The sequence below is a fragment of the Phascolarctos cinereus genome, unplaced genomic scaffold, assembly GCF_003287225.1.
Source record: "Phascolarctos cinereus isolate Bilbo 61053 unplaced genomic scaffold, phaCin_HiC Scaffold_2;HRSCAF=192, whole genome shotgun sequence".
NCBI lineage: Eukaryota > Metazoa > Chordata > Mammalia > Diprotodontia > Phascolarctidae > Phascolarctos > Phascolarctos cinereus.
The window spans coordinates 53,600,698-53,626,508 of NW_027555625.1; the positions used below are offsets into that span (position 1 = coordinate 53,600,698).

The window sequence follows — 25,811 nt, forward strand, 5'->3', positions numbered from 1 at the left end:
AGTGATTGAAGACAACTCCAAAAGACTATGATGGAAAATGCTGTCCACATCCAGAGAACTAGGGAGTCTGAACGCAGATGGAAGCATTCAATTTGCTTGTTCTTTTCCCTTTGGTTTGGATTCTTCTTTACAACATGACTAATGTGGAAATACGTCTAACAGGATTGTATATGTATAGCCTATATCAGATTGCATGCCAGCTTGGGGAGGGGGAAGGGAGATGGGGGGAAAATTCAGAACTCAAAATCTTATAAAAGTTGAAAACTAAAAATAAAAAAACAGAGAATATAGTTAATTCCCAACAATCAATAGCCACCAGAACAGTTCTCCTTGCAGCACAGAGATCAGAACTCCCTTTTCTTCTCCCACTCCCACTTCTCCCTTCTACCTCCATGGCCTACTACCTAGAACCGCACCCTCTACTCTTCCTTTTCCTTCTTCTCACTCTTCTATTTAATGTCTTATTTATTAATACTTAACTGTGATTGTCTTGTGCTTATAATTCACAATTACCTCGTACACAGTTTGCCCATATTTATAGATTTCCGTTTCATCTCCACATAAAGTAACAAGATTAAACACACTCTCTGAGGACAGGAGTTTGTCATTTATGTATTCCAATGCCTAGCACAGTATCAGGCACCTAGTAGGTGCCTAATTAATGCTTGTTGACTGACAGATTCTAACTATGCACGTGGTGGGTACGGGAGAAATGGTTTGAGCAAAATTAATCTTGGTGAGAAGCAGATTAAATATGTAAGGCCACTTCTGATACTGACTACTCCATTCTCAGTGCTGACCCCATTAGTTGCACCCCCAAACCTCATCCCATCCTCACTACTATCCCCAGAGGCTCCTCTAACCTTAATTCTAAGGCTCTACCGTGTTTTTCTCTCCTGAACCCTGCTCCAAATCTTATGATGAATGGCTGGGTTAGCCCCTCTGAAATGTACATCAATCTTAATTCTTGAACACATCTTTCTAGAGCATCCCAACACTGATCATTATTAGCGCTCATGGTCAGCTATGAGGGAAAAATATAAGAGAAAAGGGGAAACTGGAGGAAACTTTTTTCACACCCCCCTCCCTTTCCCCTTCAATTTCTACTGCTACTGTCAATAAAAATTATTTGAAAAACTGAAAGGGCTACGTACATAGTTCAAGGAAAAGAATAGGTAAGAAGGCCAGTAAGGAGAGAAACTCTGACCAGAAGTGACAGGTAGCAGAAACCGAAAGGGAAATAGGTGGTCCTAACCCCAAGTCTCATAGGAAAAAGAGTTCAACCAGAGAAGTACCTCAGTCCAAGAAGCATTCCTGGAGTAATGTTAGAGCACAATGCCATGGCCACCCCAGGGCCTTCCCCCTCTCAGCCCTATCCCAGCTCCTCCTCTCCAGCAATTAGCACCAATTTACACCCGAGTTCTCACATCGATCCTGTGCCTCACAAAGCCCCACAATCCTAAGACTCAGAGCTATCAGCCTCATAATCAACAGGAAGATGTGGTCAGGGAATCCCAAATTGGATTTCAGAGTGTATTTTCCCATAGAAACAATAATAGAGTCATATTAATAACCCATGTTCATTTAATAGTTTACCAATTATAAAGCACCTTCTGAACAACCCTATTCCATGGGATAAGTGACAGAAGCTTCCACAACCTAACCACCACACAGAAAAATGTGCTCCAGCTTCCAAACAAATGACTTAAAAAGGAACTCTGAGGAACACAAAACATCATAAGCAGGGGACAGCCTGTGCCATCTCTGGTTCCAGAGATAACATGCCTGAAAACTAAGAAATGAACAAATAAAATGAAAAAATGTGAAGTCCTGTCACACTCCTCATATGTCCACGGGCTGTGCTTTACAAACCTCTCAAAAGAATATGTGATGGAAGCTTACATAATACACTTACTTTCTAAATAACAGTGTCTCTAAAAATGCAGGAACAGAGATAGAACACCCAGACTGTGTTCACTTACTACAGAAAAGTGAAAGATGGTCATGATTAAAGGAATACAGTTCATGACACCATTATAGGTTATTTATTAATACAACTGTACAACTAGCCATGAAGTGTTAAGAAGCACAGTGGGTCTGGTCTGGTTTGTCCATGCACACAGTTTCATCAATGGAGGGAACTTCCATGGGAAAATCCATCTACCAGTGAAGAACTGCAATATCTATACTAGGCAGCTATCTGGTATAGTGGATAGAATGTTAGATTTTGGGTCAGAAGGACCTGAGTTCAAATTCTGCCTAAAGGTCTGGTAGTAGCTATATGACAATGGAAAAGCACCAACCTCCTCTATCTCATCTCCTTGTTGGAAGGATGAAATGAGATCTTAAAGCACTCTCTAAACTGTCTTCTCTCATGCTTTGATTATGCTATGTGTATTATTAGCCTTAATAAGATGACATTTAATATAGAAAAAATGAAAATCATTACACTCCAGTACAAAAAAGCATCCTCATGAGCTCAAGCTCAGGGAAGCGACTCTGGAAAATGCAAACTCCTTAGAAACAACAACTGTCTCACTTCTGTCTTTGTATACTGGAACCAAGCATAAGGCCTGGCAAACAGCAGGTGCTTAATGAATGCAAATAGCACTGAAGTGAAGATCCGTGGGTTTTGGTGAATTGTGAACTTGGTACGAATCAAGCGTGGGATACGGCCACCAAGAAAACACTGTACCATCAGAACAAGAAAAAGAGACACCCGGTGTGCAAGAGCAAGGGAACACTGCCCAGGTGACCATGGTCTCATCTGCTGTAGAGAGACCTCAAGCAGGAGCTGAACTAGATGGCCTCTTCCAGCTCTGAAATTCTGGAATTCTCCATCTGAACCCTTTCTCTCTGATCCTTTCATGCGTCTTCCTATTTGCCATTTTCTTAATGAAATTTGACAAGCTATATTAACACCACATACGCTAAAGCAAAAAAAACACAGAAATTAAATGTTCGAAGTTCAACTCTGCCTTGTATGACCTATTAATTGAAATGTATAGATATTTTTGTGCTTAAAATAAAGTTTCTATACAGCCCTGAAATTACTGACAAGATAAATGAATGACCTATTCCTGTTGTGAATCTTACATATTTATGAACTAACACACTGGTTATTTTTCTAAAGAATTCCACATTCATGAAATAAGTCAATAAATTACAAGTGATATACGAAACATTTTGCTCCTCCTCATCAAAGGCAATGATATTCAAAGATCTGTAGAGTCTGAAAGGGGAAGGAGGAGTGAAAGAGACTTTCAATTCTATAAGCCATTATTAAGCACATACCATGTGTCAGGTACTGTACTACATACACAAAGATAAAAACAATATAGCACTTGCCCTCAAGGAGTTTACATTCAAGGGGGATTGGGAGGGAAGGGGGAGCATGTACACAAATAAGAAAATACAAAATATATACTTCGTAAATCTTAGGTAATGTTGCTAGGGGAGGTGGACCCTAACAACTGGGAGAGACGGTAGTATTTGGAATGGAGGAAGAAAAGCTGGGGTGGAGAGATCAGGAAAGGACCCTAGATAGGTGGTAATATTGAAATAGAACCTTGAAGGAAGCCCGAGATTCTAAGACTTTAAAAATATTGATCTAATAAGATTTAATATGAGTAATTTTTAAGTCCACTACTTGGAATAAAAAACTTAACTGTCCATGTACAAAATAAGGGAGGGGTGAAGGTATTCAGTCACTGATGCAAACAACATCCGCGTATCACAGTACGCTGCAAGCTCAGTAGGAATCCACAGTGTGGAAAGCACCTTCCATCTCAGACTACACCAGAAGCAAGCAGTATGCCCAGGTCTCGGAGGAGGATAGCTCCACTGAGCCCTGCCCTGGTCAGACCACAGTGAAACAGTCTATTCAGTCACGGGCACTCCACTTTAGAAGGAACGCTGATAAACCGGAGAGAAAGCCTGGTTTCAAAGGGCAGCCAGGACGGTGACAGGCCTTGGCTTCAAGGCATTGAAGGATAGGTTGAAGAAACTGGAGAAAGGGAGGGAGAAGCACATAGTAACTGTTTTCCACTATTTAAAGAACCACACCATTGAAAAGGAACTAGGACTACAAAATTATCATGGCCAAGCTTGGCCCCAAAGGAACCACATGAAAAGACATTTCCCTTCCCACCCAAAACACTTCATTACAGACATGAAGGACCATGGGTATAGAACACATCATAAAAGTCAGATTTTTTTTTCACATTAGTTAAGAATTTTTTTTGTCTTTCTTCCTTTCTTAACTCTTTGTAATAAGGCATGGCTCCTTGAGAAGGGGCAAGGAATTTTATAAAGACATCACTAATTTTTTTTCTAATTTTTTAAGGGTTAGATTTGTTCTGCTTGGCCCCAGAGGACAGAATTGGGAACAGTATGTATTAGTAGCAAAGAGGAAAAGGTAGGCTTGATGGACATTAAACAAATCCTCCTAATTAAAGCTGACCACAAGTAAAATGGTCTCCCTTGGTAAATGTTAGGCTCTTGATAATAGAGAGGTCTGCAAGAAAAGACCAGATACCAGGAATTCTCTCGTCCAGGTCCAAGGTAGAACAGATATAGTCTCCAAGTACTTTCTGAACTCTGAGAATCTATGATTCTAAAATTCTATCTCTGTTCTAAGAGATGAACACAATGCTGAATGTTCCATTTTAGCTCTACAAAATACAACATAATTTTGAAAAGATAATTCAACAAATGGCTGTGAAGTGATGTAAAAACTCCTAAGACCTTGATCTGGATTATATTCACCATGTACCATAAATGAGGGTTCTATTTTAATGCCACAGAAAACCAGGCAACAGTTGTCTTAAAAATCACCCCATAAGGGAATCAAAGGAAATGGAATTCATTTAAAGTTAGTATAGTCTTAACTCAACACGATGATCTTCATTCGTTTTCTTTACCCCTTTAATACCCACTAGATACCACATACCTTCCGAATTCAATGTAATCAAAGTAACATTGTTTCCAATGTTCTGGCTTCCTGACTGTCCACTATTGGAAACAGAGTCACTGGCCTCTGATCCACTCTCCCCGTCTTCATTGTGACTATCTTCATGGCCTGGAACCTTCACCACTATGGTGTTTTGCCTACGTGCAGGAACAGCACTGAAACAGAAACAAAGCAGACCCACATCTTGTCAATTTATGGAATAAAAAAAAAAAGGAGAGTCTAAAATTGAATCACTGGGACTTTTTTTTCTCTAAAGAATAGGTTTTATACTTCTCAAAGATCAAAGTATTTTCCTGCATGGTATCACATATCCTATTATGATCATTAACAACAAGGGCTAAGTAACAAGGCAAAAGGCTGAAACATTAAAAAGTAATTCCATGATACTAATGTCAGAATCAAACAAAAGCCATCCATCTGAAGATCTAGGGATGCCAATCATATTTTGAAGATAAAAAGTAATGCCTGCACTCTCTGTGACTTAGACAGGTAAATTTATTCTATGACAAAATATAGAACACTGACTCCCGATCCCCTAGGGCAGCCCATAGAGAATTAACAAGGGAAAGACCTCAATGACTATTTTTTTACCCTCTTTCTCTTTCTAAAATACCAGGCTGGGACAAAAAAAAATTGCGTTTTTAGAAAATTTCCCTGAGTCGATTCAGTGCAAGACATCAACCCCTCTAACAAGTACTGCGGCATCTGAAATGCTGATGATCCCAACACAGTCGAAGAGAGCAGAAAGCAGATAGTCCTCCCGGAGAAGGTTTTACCGAGTACTTCAGCCATCTCAGAGTCAAAGAGAGCAGACATTTAGAGAAACAGAGAACTAGGAGAAACCAGATGACAGCTGGGAGGGGATTCTGACATCTTCTCCACCCTCTCTTAATACCAGACTTCTCTACTGACTCTTTCTAACCCCTTCACTGGCACTGGTGAATAACAATGAGATTTCTGGAGAGGAAGACAATATTCTGTGTCACTTTACATAACAAAAACCGGAGGGACCGGCTGGTTTGGCATGGGCTGCTCCTGGACCACCATCTTGGCAATGCTGACTATCCAAACTGGGGTTCTTCTTAGAGGGAAGCAGCAGGTGTCCTAACTGATCTCAATGATGCTCAGTGAGACGAATCAACCCTTCCCATGTCAAGTCATTAACAAAGTAGACCAAAAGGAAAGCTCGGGGAAATCGTTTTCTTTCCTATCCTGGTCATTCTCAATTCTCCATAGACCCAGCTGGTTTCCCAGCTGGCCAAGACAATAAACATACACTAAAAGTGGGAGAGGAAGCAGTCTGCTACCAGAGAAAGTTTGGGAGAAAAAGCAACCCAAGGCTTTATAAGGCAGTAGATGGGAAACAAGTGGCAGAAAAGGTATTTTTGGGAGAAGAATGGAAGAAGCAACTTTCTCATAGTTGGGGTGGCCAGAAGTAATTTACCAGAAAGTAACAATGATAAGTGTATGCTTTTTCCTATGCCTAAGCATTCTGAAATTTGTAATTTTTAACTTAAAAAAAAGTTATTATCAGGGGCAGCTAGGTGGTGCAGTGGATAGAGCACCGGCCCTGAAGTCCAGAGGACCTGAGTTCAAATCTGGCCTCAGACCAAACGCTTGACACTTACTAGCTGTGTGACCCTGGGCAAGTCACTTAACCCCAATTGCCTTTAAAAAAAATTTTTTTTTAAAGTTATTATCTGAAAAAGTCATAAAATAGATATGCCTACAGAATTCGCTGAAAAGAAAAACAGGTGTTGTAAACATCTTAATATTGCACCTATTGATTCAGAAAAATGGTTAGCACTTAATTATCTCTGATGCTGGCCAATTTTCTTAACAAACCAGTGGGGGGAAAAAATACTCCTGTGAACAAGATGAGTAATCTCAGTCTACTATTGAGGAAATGTCTGAACAATTCCCTGCCATTTTGTAAGACCTCAATGTCTGAGCTAAACTCAGAACTTTAAAATTTCCAAAATCCCATATCAACCTATACCACATCACCCACTTCATAGCATGAATCACTCAGGACAATGGCCCTCATAATAATTTAACTACATTCTAATTTCATAAGCAGTCACACAAAAAGTCTGCGTGGTTTCTTTTTTAAGACAATTCCAATGCCTATAGTAATATAAACACATTCTGATTTTTTCCTTAGCATAACAAAAATAGAAGTGATTTTGAGTTTGGTCTTTTAAATGTCATGGGGAAAAGACTGGTAAGAGTGTCAAATGGAAAAAGAGAAGTGGGATTGGTGCTGTAGCTACTGACTTGCTAAGGATATTTTCCAGGGAATCCGCTGCCCTGCTCAAAGGTTCTTCTTGCCCAACCAGCTTGGCTACAATGGAGTTCTGTCGATCATTCAGTATTACTGTAGTCTGGGGGACGACGCTATGAAACAAAAATCACAAAGAAAAAATAACTTAAAGAAACAATATGTTAATCATACATTAGATTAATCTAATAAAGTTGGCTCTCTATTATCTGTATTGAACTGAATTAAGGAATAGGAAATCTGTATCTTTCACTAACCTTAAAAAAAATAAACCCTCTCTCCCCACCTCCACCCCCAAAGAACCCCACAAGTAGTATACTGATTTGCAAAGAAAAGATATTCCAAGGACTGAAAGTATTCTCCATATCTCTGCTAAGATAAACAAGACTTGACACCACCTTTATTCAGTAAGGTCTTTGAAATAGCTTCAAAAATGTACTGTAATCTTTACCCATTCTATCCCAACTATCTCCTATAATCCAAAGCCTAAAGCTCTAATTGATTAAATTTTTTATCTAATCATTCCAAGATTTTTTTTTCAATCAGATCTAATTTTATTAGAATTATACAAGTTGGTGGTTGACCACTGGCAGTATAACATTGGTATTTTAAAGTGACAAATTCTATGGGAAAAGTTTCTAAACCACAAAGCTAAAGAAACTTCGGTTTTCTTCTCTGAAGGGAAGCAACATACGTAGCAATTTTATCAGATAAAATGGATTGGAGCAGCTAGATGGTGCAGTGGATAGAGCACCGGCCCTGAAGTCAGGAGGACCTGAGTTCAAATCCGGCCTCAGACCAAACACTTGACATGTACCAGCTGTGCGACCCTGGGCAAGTCACTTAACCCCAAATGCCTAAAAAGTAAAAACAAAAAACAAAAAACAAAAACAAAAAAACCCCAGATACAATGGATTGTATTCAAAGAATAATTAGTTTTTGAAATGTGGTACTTCCATAAAGAAAAATCATACTGAAAACATTTTTTAAACTAGACATAAATTAAGTGTGAGGAAATGTTCACTTAACTGCTGGGGGAGCGGGGAGGTAAGTAAAAATATCCTCAAATAATTACCTAAGTTGGGCATTTTGGGACACCACCATCTAAAACTGAAAAGAGTATATTCATTGTTTAAACAGCAAGTTTGATATTTCAATAAATCAACATTAACCTTCACCAAAGTCTTACCCTATCTCACTGTGGTGTGGACCAAAAGACTGGCAACCAGGCGAAACCTTACTAGCCACAACTTCTCTCAACGACTAGCTACTACAAGGCCTGCGATTTACAGCGATGCAAGAAGTGCTCCCACCAATTAAATCACTGATCCTCGGAGTGCAGCATTAGTCAGGATTGCAAAGTGAAATCTCCTGCCACAGGTCAGCATCTACTTTGTCTCAAAAGCCAAATTCACAGATGGCATCACTTGGCATCTGAAAAAATCTCTAAATTACTGAGTTAGTTCCAGGCTAAAAAAAATAATCTTAATTTTAATCAAATAGGTTTTTTAAAATGAATTTAGTTTTGCTATTTCTGTGGTGATGTCTTTCTTTAAAGCTCCATATATAAAAAATGATACGATATTTGTAAAGCACTTAGCATAGTGCCTAGTACAGAGGAGGCTCTTAATAAATGCTTATTCCTTTCCCTCTCCATCCTTTTATTTTCACCATCTTACTATCAAAATGCATTTGGGAGTATTTCCCATCAGTAAAGTCCTATGCACCAATCTTACATTTACACTTTAAGCTCCATGACAATTCATTTCATGCATCTCACTGGCTTATGTAATCCAAACCACAAATAATGCCAAATACTACCAACACAGACTCATCAGCTCTGACGTCAGAACCAGGATTCAAAGCCCACTCGTCACTCTACCTGTGTGACCTTGGGTCAAGTCATCACCTCCCTGGGCCTCAGCATCCTCACCTGTAAAATGAGAGAGATGGGCCACATGGACTCTGGGGTCCCTCCCAGATCTAAATGTATGATCACCGTGACCATTTCAGTCTCCGTGGCATACACCCCCTACTCCCTGTCAAGCTGGGGCATCCCAGAAGGCTCTGTCTTGGATGCTCTAATCTCTTCCACATTCTCTTCCTTGGTGAGCTCAGCTTCCAAGGGTTCGATTACTACCTTTTTTGCAGATGCCTCCCAAGTCTATATTTCCAGCCGTTATCCGTCTTGAGCTCCGTCCCGATCACCGTCCCTGCCTATCAAGAGGACCAGTCCCCCCAGATCTGCCACAGGACACCAAACACAGCCAACGCCTCCGAAGCATAACTTCTCATCCCATCTCTTGATGCTACCGGCTCTTTAACCTTCTCCATCTCTGCTGAGGTGACCACCACCCTCCTAGACTCACAAGTTTGATCACCCTGGGGCAGTCCTTGATTCTCCTCCCTCACTATGATCTCGTTAAACTTCACAACAACCGTATGATGTAGATAATTATATTATGACCGTAGACAGGCGAGTTTCAATGACCCGTCCGGGGTCACACAGCCAGTTGGTGTCAAAGGCAGCATTCACTCCCTCCCACCTCCCAGCCCAGCATTCACTCTTGCTACTCCTCCACATTGCCTCTACTACACATCCAGTCCACAGCCAAGGACTTCCCAGTGCAGTCGCCTTTCTATGCATTCACATGACCACCACTGCAATTCAGGCCCTCGACTGCCATGGTTCCCTTTGGGTCCACCTGCTCCCAGGCTCTCCCCTCTCCAGTCTCTCCCTCCACACGACTGCCAAGATAATGTTTCTAAAGCATCATCCCCCTGCTCCAAAACCCACTGTGGCACCTTGTTGCCTGCGGTAAAACCACAAACTTCCCCCCCTAGCACTCAAGGCACAATATAACCTGGATCCAGAACACCTTCAAGTCTTACTTGACTTTAACCCCTCTGAAGCCTTGAAGCTGCCACTCACTGGAACGCCCCGCCCATCACTCCCCTGACCTGACATTCTGTCTTCCCACTCAATGCATCTATACCAGCTACGCTGTCACTTGTGCCTGAAATGCCTTCCCCCTCCACATTCACACAATACTCAGGACACAGTAGGTGCTTAATAAATGCTTGCTGACTGGATGACATCTTCATACTTGAAGGTTCATCTCAGGTGTCACCTCTTCCAGGAAGCCTTTTCCGTCTCCAAGAGTTTTTCAGGCTCTCCCCCCCTCCCCACATTAACTTCTATTTACCCATCTATGTGTGTTTGGTGCTGCTATCTGGTTGTTTTTCAGCTGTGTCCGACTCTTCTTGACCCCATTTGGGGTTTACTTGAAAAGACACTGGACTGGTTTGCCATTTCCTTCTCCAACTCATTTGACAGATGAGGAAACTGAGGCAAATAGGGTAAAGTGACTCGCCCAGGGTCACACAGCTGATAAGTGTCTGAGGCCAGATTGGAACTCAGGAAGAACACTCTTCCTGACTCCAGGCCCAGCATTCCATCCACTGCACTACCTAGCTGCCCATCTATGTATATGTTATGTCCTAAAAGTAGAGATAAGCTCCTTGGGGGTAGGAAGTAAGGAAAGGAGGGGGTATCTTTCTATTCCCATCCCTCAGCACAGTTTCTTGCATATAAAGACCATACCACATAAATCCTATACACTTTTGAGAACATGGAAGTGGTCAGTTAACACTTACTGTTACGTAAATGATCACTGTTGACACATAGTTAACATATATAGTCCAAAGTATTTTGTTTTGCTTTGTTTTTTAATATTTTATTTTTTCCCCAATTACAAGTAAAAACAATTTTTAACATTCATTGTTAAATCCAAAGAGTATTTTTTTTTGGGGGGGAGTGAGGAAATTGGGATTAAGCGACTTGCCCAGGGTCACACAGCTAGTAAGTGTCAAGTGTCTGAGGCCACATTTGAACTCAGGTCCTCCTGCCTCCAAGGCCAGAGCTCTATCTACTGGGCCACCTTGCTGCCCCCAAAGAGCATTTTGATAGCACAATAGCCTGAATACAGAATTACCTGCTGGGTAACAAAAGACAAATAATTTACTTTCACTACTCTTCTACTGATCAACCCACAATCCAGACATTAGAAATAAATATGCACTGGTATTAATAAAGCACATTTTATCTCTATATACTAGGCTGATGAGTCAAAGTGAAGAGAAGACTTCATAGTAAGAAATAATAGCAGCCATAACTACTGAAGACCCAGAAAAGAAAATCCTTGCCCCCAAAGGTTAACACTGTCAAACAGCTCAGAATCAGAAACAGAGACAGTTTTATCAGTGTGAAAACAACATTAAAGAAAATGCATTTCCATCTGCTTTGATGCTACACCCTAAGGATCAGAAGAGGTTTCCATTTGCATAGGGGGAAGAGGAGAGAAGAGTAGAAAAAATAGGTAACTAGTAACCCTTTCACAGAGAGGGCAGGGGGAAAGAGCCCTCTTCTTTCCAAAATTGCTAACTGTATGATGTTTCAATGACCATAATCCCATCCAACCACCTTTTTAAAATGCTAACGATAGTAGATGAGAGCAAGCTCCAGGCCTGACGTGTACCTGATAAGTCAGCTTGTCAGAGAGGACACAGCAATGCTGTTAGGATGCATGGCTGTCAGTATAACAACAGACACCACAGAATCCTCTGGATCTTTCAGCCCCTTATTAGTAAAGAGCGATCTGAGGAGTGCATTCTAGACAGGACACGGGCTCTCTGGGATAGGACAACTTTCCCCAAGTATAGTGAAGGTGCTCCTGATCCTAGGCAGTGCTCAGACCTCAATACAGGGTGCTAAACACCCAGTGCCACACGGTAAATTATAACAATAACAGCTCAAGTCTATGCCAAGAGCTTCTCCCCCAACAACCCCAGGAAGTGGGGAAAGTCCTATTAGCCCATCTGACAAACGAGGAAACTCCAGTTTAAGTGACTCCCAAGGTCACCTGAGACAGAATTCTGATAAAGGTCTCCTACTTCCAAGTCTAGCATGCTTTCCCCTCCACTAGGATCAATGAATCCATCAATAAATGGGAAAGTGAGTGATAAAGTTAAACACAGAAGGAAACCAAGGAAGAATTTATAAATTTTCTTTATCAATTCTTTAAGAACCAGACAGGCAGCACTGACTTCTGAAGCAGAAGGCAGTCAAGTTAAGCCTAAATATACAGGTTTCTGAAATACACCCAGAGAGCCAGCAGACACAGCCCTATACATCTCTTTTCAATGAATTATATTTTATATTAGTAACTGAAGGCACTGTGCTCACCTAAAAATGACTTGCTGTCAAGATTGTTTATATGGAACTGGGTATTCAAGTGTTATTTAATTTCCAATATAGTACAAGTAATTATAACATGATCACTGTTAACACATAGTTAACACATATCAGCTTAACATCTGCTATGATTCTTACAAATAATTGCTGTTAAGTACATAACAACAGCAGGTCACCAAAACTTTAAAAGTTTCTAGATTACTTTACTTTGCCTGTGGGTCACCAGAACTTCCAATTCAACAGAAAGACACATACAACTTTTATCTTTACCCTAAAGAACAGTAAGTCTGCTCTAAAAATGTATTACTAATAAGAGGTAGAAAATACAGTAAGAAATACAGAAATAGGTAACTTACAGTTATATAAATATTTGTCACCATAGGTTTATGCTTAGTCAACCTGATTACCATCAGCACAAATATTATTCAATCGGCCAATAAACATCTATTAAGCAGCTACCATGTACAGAGAGCACTGCACATAGTAATCAAAGAGGTAAAAAGTTTAGATAAAACACAATCCCTACCTTGGGGAAGCTATGAGTCTGGCATTAGGATGACATAAAGAAAGGTCACTATAATACAAAACGTTTCAACAGGAGTTCATAAGAAAACTGGGTGATAGTTGAAGGCTACTGGAGAAAAACATAAATAGGGGCTTCAGGAACATTTCATGTAAAGGGTGGCATTTAACGAGGGCTTTAAGGAACGATCCTCCAGCCCAAAAACCTACTACCTCTTTTCCAGTCCCTTAAAATTCAGGATTCACATAAATAGAAGAGAAGCATGAGAATATAATACCCCAATTAAACTGAAGTAATACAACAATAATCATTTGGAGCATCAGATACTACAATTATTCAAATGTCCAGTCCAAGTCAAGGAAAATGGTTTGGCTTAAGAGTATATGGGAGAAATAGGACTGATTAAATTAACCTTTTTCATTAAAAATCACAGTGTTTTAGGAACTTAAGAGAACATCTCATTTCGTAGATGAGAAAACTGAGGCATTCAATGGCCTGCCAACAGTGACCCAGCTAACCTCCTAACAGGTCAAGGGCAGGAATCCAAGCGTCTTGGCTCCCACTCCAACATGCTCTTCCATTTTCTTTACTTTCTGAAACTTGTGATCTGGGACAATAGATCAATCAATTTGAGAAATGTGGTTAAGGGTTGGCATCTAACCTGAAGAGCTGACAACAGGAGCGTCCTCTCCCTGGAATAACTCAATTGCCAGACACATTCTGATAGAACTCTGTGTTCTTTGTACTCACTCTCAGGAATTTGGGGATTGGGATTTTAAAAACAATGGTGGACATCTTGCCCACCAACAAACTAGTCATGATCCCCTCCTAGAAAAATGAATGACCAATTACATGAATGCTATAGGACAGCCAAGTCTAAATGGAAGCAGCTCAGAAGGACCCAAATCCCAATTAGCAAGAGTTCATGCTCACTAAATTAATCAGGGACAGGCCAGGAACAGTGTACCCATGGACAAGTCTTTTGCCTCCTGGACTTTCTGGGTTTTTTTTTTCTTTTTCAACCCTTTATGGAAATCCCTATTCAGGAAAAAAAAACAGCCTCAGAGGGTCTTTTCCTATAGGTCACCAACAGGGTAATACCTAAGCATCACATCTCCTAAATATGCAAAATTCAAAACAAAGGACTACCTAACCATTTATTCCAATTTCTCCCAGATGAAGCTTACTTAAAGATAGAAATGTCAAGGTCCCTGACTAGAGGCTCTCACGGGCTTCCGATCATTTATTTTTCAGACCTTCCTTTACCTTCCTAGGCTTCCTAAACTCTACTTCTGAAAACATAGATTCATTCAAATGCAACTGAATAAGGAGAAGTCACTTTGCATAGGGGGAAAGGGGTTGCATAGGTGAAGGAGAGTGCTGCAGCTGGACTTTGAAGGAAGCTAGAGTTTCCAAAAGGTAATGGTGAGAAGAGACAGCTTTCCAGGCATGAGGAATGCACTACCTGTGCAAAGTCATAGAAGTGGGAGAACAAAATCATGTATGAGGAACAGCAAATAAGCTAGTCTGGTAGACTATGTAAAGAGAAGTAATGTGCGATCAGAAGTAATGCTAGCTCACAAGAAGCCTAGAGTCAGATTTTGAAGGGCTTTAAATGACACACAAAAAAGGCTGTGGCTTATCCTAGAGGAAATAAAAAGTCACTGCGGTTTCTTGAATAAGAGAGGGATGAATGTAGTCAGGCCTATACTTCAGAAATTTCAATTTGGTAACCATGTGGAAGATGGATTACAGAGAGGAGAAGGTAGATTCAAGGAATCCAATTAGGAAATCATTTAAATAGTCCAAATGAAAAGTGAGGGGAGCTCGAACTAAGATAATTAAGATGTAACTGCAGAGAAGTAAACAGATACAAGAAAAGCAACTGAAGAGGTAGAATTTTTAAGCCATGACAACTGATGGGAATGGTTCGTCATCAAGAGTAAAGATTCAAAGAGTGACAGATTTGAAGGTATGACTGGATGAAAAGGAGGATACAATAAGGTCTGGTGACAGGCTAGCACACCGGGACAAATCTAATGAGATTAGATTTATCTCTACTGAAGATACAAAGGGCTAAAGAGAGAAAATTTGGAACTCAAAAAGAATTTTAAAGGAATGTTAGAAATATATGAATGAATGAAAGAGAAGAGAAAAAAATTAATATCATCAGGAGAAGATGAAGCAGATGTCAGACAGCCATTCCTCTGGCTGAAGTGTTCCAGGTTCCAGAGAAGGAACCTGGCCAACAGGAAGCAAAACATAAAATGGTAAAGATGGAAAAGTTAGGCTGATAAAGTAAGAAGCTAAATATGTCTGGAGATCAAGACTTAAATTGTTCCTTTCACCAACACAGCCAAAGCCCCACATCCTTGACTAGCCACATCCAATAAACACAATGGAAAGACCAGGTATAGGTACATTCATGGTCCTACTGGGTACACAGCCAACAGTGGTTGGAAAATCTCAACCCATAAAGTGGATAACAGCCCTCCTAGAGATGGATCCAGGCTAGAAACTATTCCACAAAATCATTGCCCACTAAATTTCCAAAACAGAAAAAGTACTAGAAAAGTTCACATAATTATAAGACTTTTTAACCAAGCAAAAGCTGTATTGATTAAAAATAAAATTCTAGAACCATAATTCCCCAGTCCCCCAAAAAATCCTGATAATTTAGAATTCATAATTCTTAGCCTAGAAATATCACTGCAAATACAGCAACTCTGAATATTGCTACTAATCATCGGGTGGGGGGTAACATAGGGGTGGGTTAATTTGCTGGTTCCAGGTAAAGTTTCCCAACCAATAAGGCAAATTGTTCCAACAAAAGTTTTACTGGGAAGTTTTGAAGCCAAGTAATATAGCTGTTAGAATGATTGTCTATAAGATCCAAAGGTTTCACTATAATGAACACCTACTACACACAGCATTTCCTCTACTAAAACATACTAAAACCTCCCAACCTATTCATTTTATTGTCAGTATGCTAACTGCGAGATTCTCCTCTGACAGCCAAGGTATCAAAATATTATGGACCTTCTCACTATGAACAAGAAACAAAAGCTATAAATAAGCTGAAATTGAACCAAAGGATGATTCCCAGGTTCTTTTAGGACAAAGAAAGAAGGCAACCTTTTGGGGTTAAGTGACTTGCCTAGAGTCACACAGCTAGTCAGTGTTATGTGTCTGAGGCCGAATTTGAACTTAGGTCCTCCTGACCAAAGACAAGGGACATCGTACCTACCACTGCTGCTCAGGGACATTAAGCAAAGAGATCACTGTAAAGATGACCGATTTACAATGATTTAATTTTTTTTCTTTCAGATTATTTTTACAAATTTTTTTCAAGAGGTTTTAAGTCTCTGGGCTTAAAATTCCTAGGTCTAGATTATCTGTAAGCTAACTTGGGGGATATGTCAAAAGTTTCTATAATTATAATTTTTTTAAATCCTGCCTACGCAAATATCAGACTTTGACACCTTCCTCACTCTTTTATTTACATCTCTATACCAAAATCCAGGATATGGACACAGAACTCATTTACATACAGGTACCAAAAAAAAAAAACTAAACAAAATCTAGGAAAAAAAGGAATAAATAACAGCTAGATGTGCACAGTTGATCTAACTAGTTAAATACTTCTTAGATACAGTACTTGGCAGAGGATAAGAGGTAACATGGCTCAGTGACCTAATTCATAACACAGTATAATGCTCCAACTTCATGTATTAAAAATGATTCAGGAGAGATAACTGTTACTACTAGGAATAATAAATGAGAGACCTATAGGGCAGCTAGGTGGCACAGTGGATAGAACACTGGCCCTGGCTTCAGGAGGACCTGAATTCAAATGTGATCTCAGACACATAACACTAGCTCTGTGACCCTGGGCAAGTCACTTAACCCCCATTGCCTAGCCAATAGATAGACAGATAGATAGACAGACAGACAGACAAATAGACGTGAGACCCAGTAGTAACTATATATAAGAGAATAAAAACTGATGCCCCCTGGAACAATTAACGTAGTGATACTACAGGATTCTGGGTATGTGATTGGAACAGTTTTCTGTGTTCTAAAGTTTACTTCAACATAAGAATATTTATATGTACTTTAAAAAAAAAATTTCTAGGCACAGTGGATAGAGCACCTGCCCTGCTGTCAGGAGGACCTGAGTTCAAATCCGGCCTCAGACCAAACACTTGACACTTACTAGCTGTGTGACCCTGGGCAAGTCACTTAACCCCAATCGACTTAAAAAAAAATTTCTGGCCACACCTATGATTACATTGGTATGAGGCACAAGTTCAAAGCAACAAGCACGTACAATGTGCTCTGCTCCTGTGCTGGATAATCAGGATAGAGCAACAAAAACAAAAGCCTCTGCCCTCAATGAGTTTATAGTCGATCAGTTTAAAAGAATATTTGCACAGAGAGGTAAATGCAAAATTCATTCAAAAAATATATAATGTAACTGGGGAAGAGTGAAAAATAGTGGAGAATCTTTCCACTAATGCAAACCACTTCAATACAACTTCTGGTTGATTTATTAAGATTTGTTAATTAAGGATAGATTAAGATTTATTAATCAATCATCAAACATAGGCAAGGCCTAAGTGCCTGCAAAACGTTTAATGAAAATTAATCATAATGGTTATTGTACATGTGTCCCAAATCCTTTCTTCTTTCTCAAGAAGTGGTGAACATAAAATGACTTTTGGCTGTCTAAGAATTTTAGAGATATTCATTTTCAATATTTCACTTGTAATATGTATTTACAATAATATCATTTTAGAAATAGAGAACATTAGCATTAGATGGGATATATATATATATATATATATATATATGTGTGTGTGTGTGTGTGTGTGTGTGTGTGTAAAATTCTGACATTGGTTATATAAAATAACATATAACTTGGCACAAGTTATATCATCCTTCACTGACTAGAGACATAATTTGTCCTTGATGAACATGTCAGACAATACAAAACATCTCTTTATTTAGTTCTAGAATTAATTAACTACATTCACCTTAAGATGAAGTGAAATAGGAGAGAAAAAAAGCCTCCTTTATTTAAATATATCCTGCTCTAAAAAACAAGGCAATGAAAAAATCCATATCTGTTCAAGGCTAATCAAAACACAGTGCAAACTAGACCTCTTCTTAAATTTCCAAATATCCAAGGTGAGCAAAGTCTCTGGAGGGAGAAGGCCCTCATTTCTCAGCATTCAAGGTTCCAGCTGATTTGCCCAAGAAGGCAGAAGAAGGGCCAGGGGTGCAGTTCACTGGAATTGTCAATCTAGTGACATGCATATGAAATGTAGCAATGAGGTCATTTTCTTTGAGAAACTAATACTGTATTTTTACCAGGATAACTGGAAAAAGTTATCCTGACTACTTTAAGTTTATGATGGTTTGGAACATCAAAAGAGCTCTCACCATTCCCATTCCCTGAACAAGCTGGAGAGCTTCAATGATAAAAGTCCAACCTTGGCAAAAGACTACCTGCATTCACCGTCTCATCTGCTGAAACCCACCAAAGGGACCAAGGTCAAGGTATGTACAATATAAATAAATAATGGCATAATCAGGCAGCTAGCTGGCACAGTGGTACAACACTGGCCCTGGAGATCAGGAGGACCCGAGTTCAAATGCAGCCTCAGACCAAACTTGACACTCACTAGCTGTGTGGCTCTGGGCAAGTCACTTAACTTGAATTGCCGCACCAAAAAAAAAAAATGGCACAATTGCACGGCTTTGAATTCCATTTTTCTTCTTGATTTCCAAAACCAAAATAATACTATATCAAAGACAGTAACACATGTTAGAATCTCCAGTCTTTTAACTGTAACCCAAGAAAAGAAAAAGGCCCAAAAATACAAAAAGGAAAACACCCATTAAATAATATTAACTCATATTTTTACAGCATTTTGAGATGACAAATTACCATCCTCACAATAACCTTCTGGAGTAGATAATCCTCAATATTTTTATCCCAACTTTGCAACTGGAGAAACTGAGGCTGACAGCTTAGGCAACTGACCACGGTTATATGGCTAATAAGTATCAGTCTATTCAAATCCAGGTATTTTGATTCCAAATAATTTCCACTATAGCAAAACCCCATTTTAAACTCTGAATAACAAAGATAACGTAAGCTGCTAAACACAAAAGTAACCTAGAATTTGAGATGCAGCTAGCTTTTAATTAAAATTAATTATGACAAACACTGGCGGTGCTGTAAATTAATTGGTCCAACTATTCTCACTGTTGTCTCACTGTAAGAAACAATCCAGGACCAAGAGTCCAAGAGCCTTGGGAACTGAAGAGCCTCCCAGATCACTGAACCTGTTTCCAACACCATCATACAGGGAGGGCAACCAAGCAGAAAAGGCTCCCCCATTCCCACACCATCAATACTGACTGCCAACCAAGTGCCCCAGAGGAGCAGGTGAGGCCAAGGACTTCAGGATCAGCAGTACCCTCAGTCCACCCCTACCTGTTACCAGCCCAGCCCTTCAGCCACCATCAGGGGATAGAGCTTGGCAAAGGCCTCTGTGAGAGCTGCAACTCCCACCCCTTCTCAGCCACCACAGCCGCTGACTACACGGAAATGTCACTCTTCACAAAAATCACAGGCATTGTCAGAGACAGCAACATCAGAAACGCATGCAGTTCTGTCAATCAAACTGGCGGTAAAGAAAATGCATTACCAAATGCCTCGCTGCCTTGCCCTCGTACCACGGGGCCTTTCCATCAGCTCTGTAGCTAAACCATCCTACGTGTACTATCTCCCCTATTAGAACATGGGTTTTCCCTTGATGAAATTCAAATCTAGACTTCCTGGAACAGAGAAGTAGAGGGCCAGCACTTAACATAGCTCTCAGTATACAATAAGCACTTAATAAATGCTTTTTCATTCATTTACTCATTCACTCATACAAGAAAACAGCGCGCATTTATCTAGCAACTTAAGGCTTACAAAACACTTCACATATATTCTCTCATTTGATCCTCACAGCAACCCTGTGAGGGAGGCACTGCTATTATTCTGATTTTACTGATGAGGAAAGTGAGGCAGAGAGAGGTTGAAGGCCCAGGGTTACAGAGCTCATAGGCATCTGAAGCAGGATTTGAACTCGGGTCTTCTTAAATCCAAGTCCAACACTCTCTGCACTCTTACGCTTCACTGACTAAAATGCTCACACACCCTTTGTCTAAGCAAACCTACTACTCAGTATGTGCACACCCCAAGGAGGTCAGAGACAGAAACTACAATCCAATAGATAACAAGACACTTACAAAATTATTCTTTCTGGTAGCAAAGAAGTGGAAATAAAGGGTTTGCCCATCACCTGAGGGAAGAGCTGAAGAACCATGGTCGTGGGAAGGCAACAGAATAGTATTACGAGGTAAGAAACGACCAACGGAGGGTTTCAGACCGAAGCGAGAAGGCATCTGAACAGTTTCACTATGATAAAGGCGACGAAAAGATCACTAAAACAAGCTGAGCAGCCGGCAGCAGGAAAGCCAGCAAAGGTCTCAGACACAGTGTGCTGCAGCCAGCCTGGAACAGCTCAGTGGAGCCGGTGGTTAAATTTTCAGTGGAGCGTTTATGCCTGAGAAGTCACCAACTGCTGCAAACCAGGGCTTGGTTTACGGTTTTGTCGACTGTCTTGACTTAAGAAACAAATACAGAAAATGTGAAGGATGCAGATCAAACTTTAAAAGGGTACTTCCCGCCCTCCCCACAACTTCCACCCCTGAGAGCAAGGCAGCTAGGTGTCGCGGTGGATAGAGCACCATGCCTGGAGTCAAGAAGACCTGAGTTCAAATTTAGCTTCAGACACTTACGAGCTGGGTTACCCTGGACGAGTCACTTAACCCTGTTTGCATCAGTTTCCTCATTTGTAAAACAAGAGCTGGAGAAGGATATAGCAAATCACTCCCCAAGAAAATCCCAAATGAGATCACAAAGATTCAGACACAACTGAAACCACTGAACAGTAACGGCAGTTGTCAAATATTTACCAGCATACTATTAAGGAGACAAACTCATAATGAAACACATCTCCACCTTCTTTCTCACAGCAAAGAGACTACTAGACAAAATGCTGTACACATTGTTAGATACAGTCACTGTATTTACTTGTTTTTTCTTTTCATAAGGGATTTGATCCAAAAGGTAGAGAAGGGGTTATTTTTACCTTTTCCCCAGAAGAGGTTGTGATATAAAGACAAAAGGAACTGATAAATGGCATTTAACAAACTAAAAAAATTAAGTTATGATATGCTTGCCACTATAAAGAACATAAATTTGCTGGTCCCCATAGAACATCTTTTCACTGATTTTTTTTTTTATCAATTAGGTGAGTACCTTCCCACATACTTTTCAGCAAAAATTAACATAACTCTGTAACTTGGATAAATTTGTCCTTGTCTCTCCTGAGATGCTTTCACAGACGGCAATGTCCCATTCACTGAGCAATCTGCAATGATTCAGCTCACGCTAAAGTTAAGGAACGCCAACAGACTGTTTATCAAGGCTGTTGCCCAGCTATCACTTCAGTCGAAGGTGTAAAACGCTTCTTGGCAAGTTCCCAAATGAAGCAAAGACCGTGTAGGAAATCTTGGTATCTCTCACAGACACACTTGGTATATGAGAGATGCCCTGTGTGGGGATCTCCCCCCCCCCCGCTGAAGCTTGAGCTAACACGAAGTCTACAGAATAAAGGGAAGGTATTTCTTGGCTATATGCTTGCCCCGTAGCATTTGGCTTCTAGGTTTGTGTAGAGAAATCCATGCTCTAAACTATAGTGAAAAGGTGATGAAGCAACTAAAACCACCAGCTGGAAACAAGAATGAGAAAGACTAAGTGTATTAAAGTCAACCACTGCAGAAATGTATTTATATGGCTTCCAAAGTCTGTTTCAAATGCACATCACAGTAGGGATGTAATTCTTTTTTTTTTTTTTGCACAGTTGGATATACAAATATGGATTCTTTTTTATTTACATATCATTTAATTCTAAAGTTCAAAAAGATAACTCTGGATTTTGTTGTATCTGTTTGCAACATTTATTTTTAGTCTATTTCAAATATTAAGGTGTTGTTTTTGTTTTTTGGTTTGGGGTTGTTTTTTTTTTTTTAAGGACAGAATACAAAGAACTTCAGAATGATCTGTAGCTTTCTCGATGAAATTCAAATCCATATCTCCTGGAACAGGGCCATAGAGGGCCAGGACATTCCAGTGACAAAAGAGACTGAAACCAGAACAAAAATTAGTTAATTTCTAATATACCCTACTAATGACTGGACCTGTGGTTTCACTGATATGGGAAAACTCTTCTTACCCATAGAGACGCACCTGTCTCAAGCACTGAGAAGTTAATGTCCAAGGTCAGGCTGTGTCAGAGGTGGCACCTGAACCCAGGTGCTGGGTGGTTTTGAGGCTAGCTCTATATCCACCATACCATGGCTCCCTTTGCTAACTATAAAACAAATGCTAGTAAAGATCATGAACACAAATTAAAAGTCAAAAATAAACTACATTTTCCTATTGGTTGTAAAGTCACAGGTTCCTTCTCGTGTCTACTTATCTTAGAAAACTGGCAAAGAATTAGATATCATGAGGCAAAGGACAGGGCAGCAGGGTAGGACCCAGGCCCCAGGGATCTGATGGCTCTTATCCTGGGTCGACCTACGACCAGCGGACCCAGACCTCCTCAGTCAAGGGACTCATCGGCACACAAGCAAAGAATTAGAAATGACAAGCTCCAAGGTCATCTAAATCAGCCCACAACTGAAAAAGAAAATCCACAACACAAGCCCAACAGCCTCAACCTGAAGACCTGGAGGCAAGTGGGAGAAGGGAAAAGTTCACTTCTCTCTTCCCCCCTTCCCCTCCTCACCATCCAATTTCACTTTTACAATGCTCTAATCCTTAAGGAATGTTCCCAGACATCAATGGGCTTCTATGTAACTTTGCAATACACTACCCATTGCGCTTGAATACAGACTCCCTTTTCTGATAGAAGATATTGGGTGGCTACTAATCACAGCCTGTAACCTACTAACTGGAATAAATTTAGGAAACATTTAACGGGCACCTAAAATGCATTAAACCTATGAAGACATTGTGGCAGGAGTGATTAAAGAGACACATGAAGGAAATGCTATTGTGTACCTGCCTGTGTATACTTTATACACAGAAATAGAGATGCAGATGTAGAAACAGATATGAATAGAGGAATCCAGTAAAGACTACCCTCAAAACTCCTTGGATAGAAGGGGAAAAAAAATCTACGTTGTTACACTACTAGATTTTATGATGGTGATCTAAACCTTGCCTACTTCATATAAATGAACAATTTTTTATTATGTTTATTGCTGTATGCTGTTAAATAATTTTATTATTTTTGTATCTGTAGTCATTAAGAATGTGGGGCAACTATGTAGCACAGTGGATAGAGTGGCAGATCTAGAGTAAGGAAGACTAATCTTCCTGAGTTCAAATCTAGCCTCAGACACTTCTTAGCTGTGTGACCCTGGGAAAGTCACTGCACTATGTTTGCCTCCGTTTCCTCATCTGTAAAGGGAGCTGGAGAAGGAAATGGCAAATCACTCTGGTATCTTTGCCGAAAAAAAAAAACCCTAAATGGTGTCATGAAGAATTGGACATGACTGAAAGACATTCATCAGGAAAACTGGCACAGTTTCACATATGGCAATACGTCTTGATGAAGTAACAGCAGGTTAGCTCAAATTATTAACTTGAAATTTTATAATTTCACATGATTTTATGGGATTTAGACCTAGAATGGATCTTAGAAATCATATAATTAAATCCATTCATTTTATGGATGAGGAAACTGAGGTTGGTCCATGGTCACACAACTAAAAAACAGCGGATCCAGGATTCAAGCACAGATGCTCTGATTCTAAACCCAGTGGTCTTTACATTAAGCTATACTGCTCTCATGTCTTTAGGAAATGTCTAACAAATTAATTTGGTAGAAATTTATAAATTCATAGGTCAGGCTGCTGCATCTCAGAAGATCTCTGTATTACATGTTTCATTGACTCTTTGCATCATAGGTTTGTCATGCACTTTAGAGGTCAACGAATAACGTGTGTGTAATTTAGGAACAGAATATGAATTCAAAGTTTTCTGTGATTAGAATAACTTGTTTACTTTGAGTGTGGCATGCTAGTGAACAAACACTTTTGGAGCTCCTAATGTTTGAAGAGAAGAATGGACAAAAAAAAAACCAATCCTACTGCTTGAAGACAGAGATGACAATTTCTTGTTGTGAAGAAATAAAATTCACACAAAATTACTTAAAAGGATTAACAAGGTATCATAGGGGCTGGGACCAAATTTTTTCCTCAAAATAGTATAGTATTTTTTCATTATTCACTGCAAAGTATGAAACACTATCTTTGTTGACCAAAAATTTTAGTAACTTTACTATCAGATAAATTATTATCAGCTAATTGATGGAATAATGAAGTAATGGTGCTTCCTATTACTCAAAGGCACAATTTAGCTTTAAAAAAAAAAGTTGTATCCTAAAAGACTGACAAGAATTTGAAGAAACCTGGGATATTTGTAACAACAATATTATATATATATACACACTCATTGACCATAACAATGAGGAAATGAAATTTATATATAATATACATATAAATTATACATATAATTTATGTTATATTAAATATATTGTGGTATATAATTTATATTAATTTATACTTAAGTTAAATGTAAATCTATATATAAATATAAATACTGAAAGAATTTAGATCAAACACAGGTGGTTCCAGATGACTGATATTAAAATACACTTACTTTCTCTTAGGAAATTATCAGCTACTAGTAGCTAAAAGTTACATGGGCTCTATCCAACCACCATCACTGTATCAGATGGTTTTGCTTATTTTTTTTTAAAGGGCACTATGAAGGGAGGGGAGAGTATTAAGACATATTGATTGTGTCAAAGCAAAATTTAACAATTTTGACAACTGACCCCAAAAATATTTTTGACTGATGATAGATACATAAGAGCCACATCTTAACGTGAAAACAGATGGGAAGCATGTCACTCCTTCATGTTCACTTTGAGGTGACCAAATACTTTCCTCAAGACAAGCTTGGGTTAGGTAGGTAGTACTAGTATTATCCCTACCGACCAACAGTTTCCTCAAAGTGACTTGGCTGGTCAAAGCATTACCAACTAGAAAGTATCAGAACCAGGTCTCCTGAGTCCAGACAGAGGATACTTTCAAGTAAGACATGTTGCCTCACATAAAAAATACCAAAACTAAACATTCTTCTCAAACAAATCCAAGTTATATGGAATAGAATTTTTAAAGTATGGCATGAAAATAGTTCTAAATAATATGTGCTGCAGTTTACCACATGGCAATAATCATTTTTAGGGAAACATAAAGAACTAGTTAAATCGATTTTTAACCCTGACAATGATATATCAGAGTGAAAGAGCAATTAATTGAACCATTTTTGTTGAGAGCTAATAAGCTCCTGTTTTCTGCAAATTTTTTATAGAAATATTGTCTCATCTACCCACTGAGATGTTTTAAAACTTAGAAACACTGGAGTACTGCTTTTTTTTTTTAATATAGTATCCCAATAATAAAATCAGAAAACATGGTTTCTTGGGGCAGCTAGGTGGCACACTAGATAGAGCACCGGCCCTGAAGTAAGGAGGACCTGAGTTCAAATCTGACCTCAGACCTAACACTTACTAGCTGT

The 25,811-nt window shown here is 39.4% G+C and overlaps 1 protein-coding gene across 12 annotated transcripts in view; it reads right to left on the reverse strand.

The window, feature by feature from the left end:
* BANP (BTG3 associated nuclear protein) overlaps positions 1-25,811 on the reverse strand; it is a 254,133-nt gene that overhangs the window by 180,857 nt on the left and 47,465 nt on the right. For 9 of the 12 annotated variants that reach the window (XR_013484520.1, XM_020989193.2, XM_020989198.2 and 6 more), the window contains 2 exons: positions 7,250-7,369; positions 4,952-5,127 (listed from right to left, as the gene is read on the reverse strand). Coding sequence is in view for 11 of the 12 variants with exons in the window: in XM_020989193.2 (XP_020844852.1) it covers positions 4,952-5,127; positions 7,250-7,369 (296 nt within the window). In the remaining variant the exon portion in view is untranslated. The remainder of the gene's footprint in view (positions 1-4,951; positions 5,128-7,249; positions 7,370-25,811) is intronic. The other 3 variants (XM_078149389.1, XM_078149393.1, XM_020989201.2) reach the window with 1 other exon arrangement.